This window comes from Nuphar pumila, chromosome 6 (assembly GCF_984573655.1).
Source record: "Nuphar pumila chromosome 6, dmNupPumi1.hap1.1, whole genome shotgun sequence".
Classification (NCBI taxonomy): Eukaryota; Viridiplantae; Streptophyta; class Magnoliopsida; order Nymphaeales; family Nymphaeaceae; genus Nuphar; species Nuphar pumila.
The window spans coordinates 87,415,810-87,427,520 of NC_143254.1; the positions used below are offsets into that span (position 1 = coordinate 87,415,810).

The 11,711-nt window shown below is 41.2% G+C and overlaps 1 protein-coding gene across 1 annotated transcript; it reads right to left on the minus strand.

Moving 5' to 3' along the window:
- Window positions 1–2,631: 2,631 nt before the first annotated feature.
- Window positions 2,632–9,604, minus strand: LOC149835043 (glutamate receptor 2.7-like). Its single transcript, XM_090009514.1, has 5 exons — window positions 9,321–9,604; window positions 7,871–9,168; window positions 7,189–7,501; window positions 3,513–3,907; window positions 2,632–3,171 (listed from the first exon to the last, which is right to left on the minus strand). Exons 1-5 carry the CDS (start codon window positions 9,574–9,576, stop codon window positions 2,632–2,634), a joined length of 2,802 nt encoding a protein of 933 aa, XP_089865640.1. The 5' UTR covers window positions 9,577–9,604.
- Between the last annotated feature and the right edge of the window lie 2,107 nt (window positions 9,605–11,711).

An 11,711-nucleotide genomic window follows, 5' to 3' on the forward strand; every position in this document is an offset into this window, starting at 1 on the left:
CCGTTTAATAAACGGGTCGACCTGCCTAACCCGTTTATTAAACGGGTCAGGTTCGTGTTAGGGATATGCCAACCCGCCAACCCGGCTGACCCGTTTAATAAATGGGTTAGGCGGGTGGGTCAACCCGCCAACCCGACCCGCCAACCTGACCCGCGAACCTGAGAACCCGTTTACCCGACCCAACCCATTTATTAAATGGGTTGGCGGGTCGTGTCGGGTGACCCGTTTATTAAACCGGCCGGGTTTGTGTTTGCCACAGCCGACCCGTTTAATAAACGGGTCGGGTTCGGGTTGAGGTATGCTGACCCGCCAACCCGCCAACCGGACACGATTGCCACCCCTATTCCAACTACTAGTCTTGAACATTATAAAAGCTGAAGCAAGGGCATAAGGTGCATAAGCTTTGTAACATTTTATTAGTTGACATTTTCATCATTGAGTTGAGAACGTAATTAAGAACTTGTATAGGCATTTGTATTAGTTTTCATAAAAAATATTACTTACATGGCATATTGTAATTTTTTAAAAAATCAATTACTATTTATAAGTCCTCTCTCTCTCCAAAACGTCTCTAGAAGGCATAAAATGATTGCTCTCTCTCTCTCCAAAACGTCTAATATTTTATAGTGTTTTTAAATTTATCTGTATGTTTATGATTCCCATTAATTTGACTTTATATGATGTAAACTTCTTTTTAATCATTTGACTTATCTTATAAGTCCCAGCCATATGGGCGGGTCAATTATCTAGTAATTATATGAAAGACGTCAAGTCATACTGAAGGAATATGCCCATGAATTTGTTTTTTACCCATCATCAAGATCAAGCAAACCCTCTCAAAAATATAAATATTGTTGTGGAGGACTTCGAAGATTTTCTAATCACAAGAAGCTTTTATGTTTTTAGTGATTCGGAACCGGAAAACCCGGCTGGGCCCCATAACCGCCTCCTGCCTTGCGTGGCTTACCTCCAAAAGCTATGGACCCACTTGTGCATAGGGGTGGGCAACGGTCCAGGTGGCCCGATCGATGGGCCAAAACGACGGTCGGGTTTCGGTCAAGTTTTTAGGCCCTGACCCATTAGCTACCGTGCCAAAAGCTGACCCGTTATATAATGGGCCAGGCCCGGGTAAGACCACAGGCTATCGGGCCAGCCCAACATGCTTCAGTTATTTAATTATTTTTTCAGTAATATAAAAAATTAAAGAAAATAGGTAGTTTCCGAGTAACTTGGTAACTATTGCTATTAGTTGCATTAATTACTTTTATGGAAACTAAAAAATAATTAGTATTGAGTACATGAAAAGTTGTTAATTATTAGTATTTACCTAATTAGTTGCACTAATTTTATGAGAATGCTGGTTTATTTAAGATTCTGGTTTTCTGGCAATTTTTTTCCATCTCTTTATCACCTTCACCGTGCAAACTGCAACTCCTCCATCATCAAGTTTGATTATTGATTCACCAAAAGAGTTGGATGATGATATTGATTCAAACTTTTAGTGAAAGATGATAAATTAGATGTGTTTTGTAATTCTAATTAGAATAACTGCAATTATTTTTAAATATTTTTGTTTTATGATTTTTGTAGGTTACGTTGCATAATAAGTTAAACCATATCGGTGGATTGAAGAAACCATGCTATGTTGCATAGGACGACTAGAATTCAATATTATTTTAGAAAATTGATGTTGATTTATTTGTTCAAATGCTATGCAATGGACTAAATATTTTGCTATGAACTTTTCATTTGGATGCTTTGAAGATTATTAGATGTGAAATTCTGTTTTTTTTGTTTTTTTATTTAATTTATTTTTTTGGTATTCTAAAAATTAATTTATGAACTTTGTTCGAAAATAACCAACAAATAGGTTTGGGTCGGGTTGGACTGACCCGATGAACATTGGAGCATCGGCTGCACTTCAAACCCGAGCTCATTAAGAACCGAGCTAAAACTGATCCCATTGGCAAATGGTCCGGGCCATCTTCAGGCTGGGTCACAGTTAAAATCCGATGGGCTGAGCTTTAAAAGGGCTTGGGCCGGGCCCATGCCCACCCCTACTTGTGCAGCAGTGAGATTTAAAAGTGAAAAAAGGAGAAAAATCTGTCCTTTGCAAATCATGAATAAATTAAACATTTTCAAGAGTTTTTTTTTTAGTTTCAGAGTTAAGTTAATATACAAGATAAGAAAAAAGAGATCAGGAAAGAGAAAGAGTTTGGGGAAAGGTATTCAAACTTACAAAAAGAATAAGTCTATTATTTATAACTAATTGGTAAGGTGGATATTTTATAAAAAAAGTTGGCAACTGATGGACAAGTACAAAACATTGAGGCTTCACAATTAGGAATCGCTGTCCATTTGTGTTTATCACCATTAAATCTTGGGAGAAAGCTCCCTACCATGTTGTTGAATACAAACACAAACCTTTTCGTGTTTTGAAATCATCACCATCCTTACATTTGTTGCCCCCTTTGCATTAAATACTGTCGATGGGTTTTGGATAGAATACAGGTTACAATTAGTGAATCTACACTGATATAGTAACATATCTTAGTGGACTATTCAGCTTGCCACAAAGAACCTGAAAGTACTAAACAGGAACTAGACGGTTGTACCAAGGATGATCACTTTTCAATGCTCCACAACTTGAATGGAGTCATTGTGAACTGAACTGTTATCTACAATGGTCTCCCCATCTGGAACTTGGCCCTCTTCCATTTGAAAAGAAGCCCTCGGAAAGCTTCCAAGGCCTTGACTCTCATCCTGATTCTCAATTGGCGCAACTCTAGAACTGTTTCTTTTCATAGTCTTCATCTCCCTTTCCTTATAAAATGCACGGGAGGACAAATCCTTGTCATCAAAGTGCTTGATCAGTGACCGTATCTTTTGCCAAAAGCCAACTCCTCTTGCTCTGTCGCTCCTAAGGTAATCCAGTAAGAAGAGAGAGAAGAAGATGATGACAGCCCCAATTGAAACTGTTCCAGTCAGCCAGAAGAGACCTCTAAAACTGTACAGTGGCAAACTATTCGAGGTCAACTTGTCTTGGGCATCTGCACAAGTAGTTTGTGCACCAAGCCAAGCCTTTTCTATCTGGACCATCAAATCACTCTCGGTAACATTTAAAATTGCGCTGGAAATATCAGAAACCAGTGGGGACCCTTTTGGGAAAACCTGCACAAGGCAATAACTATTGTTGGTGATGCTGATACGAGAGAGAGAGAGAGAGAAAAGAATCAAGGATATCAACATTACATTGAAACCGGCAAACAAAACAACCCAGACCAATCAAGAACATATAAGCCAAAAAAGAGCACAAAATACAAATCAGAAATAGAGGCCATCAGTCCGGATCCGGGAGAGGCCTTATAAGCGGCAAGTGGCGCTGAAGATCAGGAAGACAGACAGATGCGTAAAGAGGCGTATACATCCGCTAGAATATAATTTACTAACTTGTTGAAATTAATTGGGATCTGCCTGAAAATAGCATTGTTGAGAGAGAGAGGAAGACTTACAAAGCCAAACCCATCGGTTTTGTAGGTGGGGCCAACCATCGCGAAGCCATTGCAGTGTTTGGAGAGGAACACTTTGATAAAAGGGATCTCGTCCACAATGGCAGCCACACTTCCATTAATGAGAGCCTCAGCATACTCTTGGTGGGTGTTGAGGCCCATGACTTGGGAGCCGTTGGCACCCTTTGCCTTCAAGATCTCCTTTATAAAAGACCCTGACTGGTAGCCAATTCTTTCCCCATTCTTGATCACGGTTTGGAGGTCGGTGGCGGTTGGCTTCAACTGCTGAACAGTGAGAATGGATGCCAAACTAGCCGTGTAACTCGATGTCAGTATCAACACCACGAACACCCAAATCAAAACCACGATGCGGGCCAAGTTGCTAGCAAGTCCCTCATCTGCATAGGTGAAATTGCATTGCCATCAAAAGCTGTTCCATGAATTAAAATTCTTTCAATTATCTAAAAAAAAGGAATTAAATTCTTTCAAGGGGCTGCCGCTGCTTTATCACGTATGGGGGCAGGTGTTGTGTCCTCAACCCAAAGTTTTACCTGTTAGAGAGACAAGATTCGGTTCTGGGTGAGGGTTTTCCTTCGTCATACAAGAAAAAATTTAACATGACAACAATGAGTTGAAAAGAGCCAACCCCCTGGTTGCCCAAATGGTTACTCCTAAACTCTCAAAGTCATTGAGAGTACTAGGGGATGGGCAATGGGCCGGGGGGCGAGGTGGGCCAAGCTGACTCAACCTACCATGTGTCATGTTTGGGTCAAGGTTTTAGGCTCTGACCAATTAACTACCGGGCCAAAACCTGACAACATGGCTTGAGCTTGGGTTGACCCATGAGCTTTGACCGACTGGAAGGGCCTGAGCTACCTAATTAATTTTTTAGTATATGGTTGCATAGTAGCTCGGTAATTATTACTATATACCTAATCAGTTGTATTGACCAAGAGTTTTCTTAAACTTAAGGGCTTCCTCCACCACCAGTCATTCAAGGCCAAGGCCAAATGGTCATGCTTTACATCCTTGGAGACAAAGAAACGAGTGCAGCCTTCGCTGAGCGAGCCTCCAGAATTTGCGTGCAAGATGAGCTTACAGGAGTGCCAATCAACCGACCCATCAAGTTTGATCAGAAAAAGGTTGGATGTAGCAGTTGGTGAATCACTATGTCCAAAATGGTTATTGACTTTGGGGCTTGGGGCATGGTTTTCTGACTTTGAAAGCAAGATATTCAATATATGCATGGTTTTTTTTTTTCTAAATTGGGGATGACAGAATAGTCATAACCAACCACAACCTAATCAGGTTGGGGCATATTAGGCCTGGACAACTATGTGCCAAGATTACCAGAATGTTTATTTGATACAGGGACAAGTCTCTGGTCCAGCGAGTCCCCACTTACCTAACCTGCTTAAGCCATGTAAGACTCTTGACCCATAAATAATGGCTAGGCGCTGCAATCCACATGGTTAACAGCCAGTACTAAAGATGAAGCATGCATACGCTACGGCGCCGTATCCATTTCCTCTATATGGAGCAGTGTTTGGACCTAGGGCCGTCACAGGATCGGGTATTGGGTCCATCATGATGCACCCTAACCCCACAAATAACATGCGCATGGGTTTGGGTTACGTCGGTCATCCAAAATTTGATCTCTCTCTCTCTCTCTATATGGCTAGGCGCTGCAATCCAGATGCTCAGGTTCAAGCTTATCATTCAGTTCTTTCTCTCCATGTCTGGGCTTTCTCTAAATGAGACCAAATGCTCTATTACCATGTTCAATGTTAATGCCAATATGCTTGCAGCTGGAAAGAGAATTTTTAATTGCACTACTTCTAACTTGCCTATTATGTACCTTGGCTTGCCGTTACAAGTGAAGCCTCTATCTTCAGCGGCTTGGGCTCCGACGCTTCAAAAAGTGAAGCGCAAATTGCTTTCGTGGCAGTCGTCTTATCTCTTTAGCGCTGGACGTCTAACCTTAGTCAGACATGTTCTTTCAACTATTCCAGAATTTTTCATGTCTCTGTTTGTGATGCCTGTGGGAGTAGAGAAGCAGCTGACGCGCTTGCTGGCAGACTTTCTTTGGTCTGGGTGTAAACTCACAGGTAAGCGTCACTTGATTGGTTGGCGTTCGGTGGTTCTACCTCGGCGTATGGGTGGTTTAGGCATCCCGGTGCCCAGACTGCGAAGCATTGTTCTTGTCGCCAAGCAATGTTGGTTGGCCCACCAACCGGATAACCCTTGTGCTAGTTTTCTTCTTGCTAAATATGGGGATCCAACTCTTATTCCGGTTCGTCTGGGAACCCGAGGTTTGGCGCTCTCGCACTTGCGTAAATCGTGGTTGAGGGCTTTAGCCTGCTTTAGAGACCATTTTGAGGTCTCCGGAAATTTTGGTCAGTGGTTGCAGTGGGCGTTGGCTCCAAGCGGAGAGTTTCTCACCAAAAAAGTCTATAGATCGTTGCTACCGCCAGGGGCTGATTGGTTGCTCGAGGATGTGCTTTGGGCGAAGGGTCCTTCCCCCCGTTCGCGAGTCCTGGCTTGGTTAATTTTGCACGATAGGATCCAGACCCACAGTAATTTAAAGAAGTGGGGCATTCAACTACCGAGTTGGTGCGTGCTTTGTCAAGCTGCAGAAGAATCTACGTTTCACTTGTTCTGGTCTTGCCCAATATTTATGGAAATCTTTAGTAGAACCTGGAGGCATCCGGAAGTATTTGTTAAGGAGGAGTCATTTGCGCTAGATCTGATATTGGGGCCGGTTTGTATTAGGCGCAGCAAGAGGTGGAGGTTCATCTGGCGGACGTGGTTCCTTACCTCTTGGTGGTTTGTTTGGATGGCGCGTAACGATGCTCATTTTCGTCATATTCGAGTTAACATTCAAAACCTGGTGCATAAAATTTTGGTAGATATTTATGCGATCTTGCGTATGCATCTTAGTGATCTTCCACTCCCTCCTGCTGATGCTACCTATCCTTTGTCACAATCTGGGCACGCGGCTATGGCGTGAGCCCATTTTATCTGTCTAATGTTCTTTTCTCTTGTGCTTTCTTTATTTGTTTTGGCTTTTGTTCTTGTTCAGTTCATGGGTTCAACATTTTGTTGATCTTCATGAGTGGTAATGTTGAATTACTTTCGGCTCTCTCTCTCTCTCTCTCTCTCTCTCTCTCTCTATATATATATATATATATATATATATATATATATATATATATATATATATATATATATAACTAAATGGATCCCAAGAATATGTTCTTTTATGTGAGAGATATCCGGCAAAAATCGTAGTCCAAACCTGACCCACATGTTCGTTGAGAGGGCGTTTGCGTCGCCGTCCCTGCCTGTCCACAGGATGCCCAGCACATGGGGCCTACGCACGTCCACACAAACACAGGATGCAAAGATGCTGCGGAAGTGCATCTCACGGATGCTTTTTCAGCGTCCGCTGTTCCGTCCCTCCATGGAACAGATAGGATGGGACAGTGCGGGATGCATGCAAAAAAAAAAAAAAAGGGTGCCTGGTCAGGGGAAGACAGCGCGTCCTATTCTGGCAACAGACGGGATGGACATGACACACCGTCCCTGTCCTCCACCTGTCCGTGATTCAAACGGTTCCTATGTTTCTAATAGAAAGGTATGTAAAGTATTAGGTGGTGTCCGGTTGAGAAATGCTTACTATGTGCAAAGACCATAGTGGAGAAGGCATAGTAGAAGATCAAGCCGATCTGCTCGACGGGTGAACCCCTGAAGTTAGGATTAATTCTGTGTTCTAGTGCCCAAATCACGATCCCGGTGAAGACGAAGAAGGCTCCAGAGACCCACCAGAGCTCCGTTGTCAATGGTTCCAGGAACACCGATGCCTTCTTCTTGTTGTATGCTCGGACAGGCGCGACCATGGTCCACCCAGAGTCTGAGTATGGCAGGGTGAAGTCCACATAATTGGATCGGTTCCCTATGATGGTCACGTCCCCAACCAATGCATCGAACTTCTGTTTTGTTCAAGAAATATATCTCATTAAATTACTTCACACGTTCACCAGACGGCTTAGACCACTTCAACACATTAGAGTTGTCTCTGTCTTAAATGAACAAAAAAGTGACATGTTTTAATTCCTAACCTCATTAATATCATAATGATTCTAACCAGTTTAGGAAGTCATAGTTACAGGAAATTTTTTGATTAATCTGACCCCACAACTATAATGTTTATTTATTATTTGTTGAAAAACATGTATTAGACTAGGAAATTTTATATGTTTAAATGAGTTTTTTGAAGATCTAAATTTCAATACCTTATATTGCGGCAAAAATTTAAGCAAAAAATACCAGAGAGAGGAAGAGAACAATGGAGACCGTACCTTATAATATATCTGATCAATGAGCATGTTGTAGGACCAGTCGTTAACTCCACTCTTGTTTCCATAAGGAACGTACTCGTAGGAGAGAGCATAAGGCAAGGCCTTCACTACAGCCTCAAATATGTCTATGCTGTACCCTGTGACCTTGGGGGAACTGTCTTGGACCTTCACGAACTCACTGAACCCATCCTTCACTGGGACCAAGACCCTGAGTTTCCTATCGTTAGTTGGTATCACCCAACCCCTGGGAGCCTCCTTCACCCCTCCGGGCCAAATGACGGACCCGAGATCCGAACCATTACGTGCAAGGTTCTGGAGTTCGAACGACGGGCTCCAGAATCCGGTCTTAACAGGTTTGTTCCCCACTATGTTCACCACTCGAAACGTCACAGGCAGCAATTCCCCATCGACAAGCTGGAAATTGCCACTCAGCCCCTTGAATTTGGTCCCCAAGATCGCATCGAGGAGTTTCGGACCTGTCGGAGAAAAACCAAGAGATAGAAGATCCAAAGAATTTGCGGTGTCCTTCGGATGCTGGAACTTAGAGCTTCCGGCGGTCGACCTCTCGACGGCCGAAGCTAGCGCCCACGCAGTGTCGTAGGCCCATAATCCGTAGATATTGAGGTTCGGGTTTTGGATCTCCGGGTGCTCGGATTTGAATTTGTTTGTCCACCTCACTCTGAAGTCATCCAACTCCTTGGATCCGGGCACATATGTTTCGAGTCCAACAACCCCTTGCATGGAAGCAATTACAGATGGGTCCATGTTGCCCAATAGATCGCCCATACCATTAGTGATGATCCATGCAAAGCCTGTGCTCATCATCCCAACCTTCTGCACAAGCTTGAAGAACTGGGCTCCGAGCACCGGACCCATGTGCACCACAAAGACCCTCGTCTGCATCGTCATGAGATTGAAGAGCTCACGTTCTATGTACAGGTTCGAAGCAGCAGGTGGAAGGAGACACCTATAGGTGACCATGATACCGTTTTTCTGAAACGCATCAGCTAGATATGGGATCATACCTCGCCCATAATCGTTGTCTTCATAGACTAGAACCACTCGCCTCCACCCTTTGGATTTGACGACGGCCGAGACCGCGTTGACCTGAGAGGAATCATTTTGTGCAGCTCGAACAAAATATGGTGTCTTCATGGAGGACAGTAAGGGACTTGTTGCACTGAAAGAAATGATGGGCACTTGAGTTTTGTCTCCCAAATTGGCTATGAAGTCTGCCTCTCCTGAGTTTTGTGGCCCAACTATCGCTTCCACCTCTACGTTCTTCAAAAGGTCGATGCCTACAAATTGAGAAACAGAAAAAAAAAGAGCTGAGAATTTGGTGACTGAGGAAAAGTGGAAAAGAAGAGAATTGGTGCAGTGGGCAGTTAGCATATCAAGGATTTGTTAAGAAAAGTTAAATACGAGGGAAGCAAAGCAAGGAGATGCAGACCGGCGGATGCTGCTGCAAGAGCGTCCTCTTGGGAGTCACGAGCGTAGAGAATCAATCGTTTGGTGTGGTTTCCTTTGGAGTAGAAGTCATCTAGAGCCATTGACACACACAGATTGCTAATCTTTCCCACCAGAGAGCTCATATTCAGAATCAACCCTACTTTTACTGGAATTGCAGATTGGTTCACAGCATAGCAAACGTGAACTGATGGGAAGAGGAGGAAGAGGAGGAGAAGAAAGAACTTCTGTGTCGGCATTTTGAGATCGTGTGGCTAGGCTGAGAGTTTCAACACTCGTATATATATATATATATATATATATATATATATATATATATATATATATATATAGAGAGAGAGAGAGAGAGAGAGAGAGAGAGAGAGAGAGAGGGAGAGGGAGACTCCACCGTGGGAGAAACCTTAATTGACTTGACACAAAGTTTTGAATATTAATTTAGTGACAGATCAGCAGAGTAGAAAGCTTGATAAATGACTTATTCATTTGCCATTTTGTTGGTCAAGGTGAAACTTGTTAAATGATTCTCTGAAAAGTTATGTAGTCGTTGGTCCACTTTGTAAATTATGAAGACACTGTTGGCGTTCTTCAAAACCGATCTGGGCATTATCCTCAGTCTATGGCCTATGGACGCCCTTGATGAGCACAAACAATCATATCATTGGTGAGGACCCTGAACTCAATTGAAAAGAAGAAACTTATATGCCCTCTAATTCCCAATACACCCATATCAAACCGGGTTACATTCTATATTCTAACATACACATGTAAAAAGTGGCAGTTATTGCTTTTTAGTTTCATTTAATGAATATAAATTACTGTGCAAGCACTGGTTTGGTGCAGTGAAAGGTCCTTGGCTACTAAACGGATGGTCAGGGTTTCATTCTCATGAGCATCATTTTTTTGCTTATATATACCATTAGGATAGTTACTGTAGGGATGGCAGGCTCAGCCAGCGCCTTTAGGTTTCTGATTCCGAGCTTGCTTTCCTCGTCCTTCAAAAAATATAGACCAAAGCGCAAGTGAGTACTTGAGCACCCCCAGATTGCAACTCTTGAGTTTACTTGGTCATTCGCAACATTGCCAATTTGCTACCCAGGGGCAACTTGTTGGGGTACTTGACTTGGCCACCACGCGAATTCGCGTTGAGCCAAGTATTTTATAATTCCCTCTGACCTTTTCAAACTAATTAAACTTCAAAATATCCATTGAAGAATGAATGCATGATTAAAAATGTTTAACATGCAAAAGATTGTTTCAATTTGTGCGTCAAGTAATTAAACGTGGTGATAAGTCATTATGTCATCCGGTTCTCAGCAATGGTTCCTTGTCATATATATATATATATATATATATATATATATATATATATATATATATATATATATATATATATATATATATATATATATATATATATATATATATATATATATATATATATATATATATCTTTTTTTGTGTGTGGGGGGTTAATCTAACATTAAACTAGTTGTATTTAGTATTAAAAAGATTCAACCCTATTTAAAATATCATTAAAAGTTATATGTTTTAAAATACATAGTTACTTTTTGGGTATTATAAGTCTTGAACTTGAAGGAAAATAAAAAGTCAAACACTTTTTTAAAAAAAGTTATTTGATCAACCTAACAAATTTATTTTGTTTTCAACAAGTAATCATGCATTTTCAAGAATATCATTCTTTTAAGGATATTTTAGTTATTTTAATAAGTTGAATCTATCTAAAGTTAAATTCGACTAGTTTAATGTCAGATTAATTGCTTACCACTAGTGAATATTTTTGAGTTGTTTTGCACAAATCTTACCCTTGGCATGTTGATTTGCTAAATAATGACACTTGGATCATGTTTTTCAATAAAAAACATGTCTTTTAAGTATTGTTTTTTTCTTAAATTATAGACCATCAAATTTTAAATCTTATAAAAACCTAAATGCACATTGAAAATAGAACAATCCAAGAGTCGATTTCTATCAAATCAAACATGTAAATATGATCAAATTTTAGAAAAAAATTAGAAAAAACCCTTTCAAAGCGCAATAAACTGGCAATAGGCTAGAAAAGTGGCCTACCAGCTTACTGCCAGCTTAGTGGGCTTTTTAAGGGTTTTCTCTATTTTTTTTTTTTTAAATCTGGCATAGAGTAAGCAGTAGCTGCCTACCACTTTTTTAGCTTACTGCGAGTTTATCAGGCCTTTGAAGGGTTTTCTCTCTCTCTCTCTCTCTCTTTTTTTAAATCTAACTATACTAATATGATCTACATGCTTGATTTTTATAAGAATCAACTCTTGGATCGTCTAAGTTTGATACACATGTAGGTTTTTATAAGATTTAAAAGTCAATGGTCTTAATTTTTTAT

Coding starts and splice junctions, on each gene's coding strand:
- LOC149835043 (XM_090009514.1), bottom strand. CDS start 9,576: ATGCCGACACAGAAGTTCTTTCTTCTCCTCCTCTTCCTCCTCTTCCCA. Junction 7,502..7,870: donor TTGATCAGATATATTATAAG/GTACGGTCTCCA, acceptor TGAACAAAACAG/AAGTTCGATGCATTGGTTGG. Junction 3,908..7,188: donor CACTATGGTCTTTGCACATA/GTAAGCATTTCT, acceptor TCACCTATGCAG/ATGAGGGACTTGCTAGCAAC.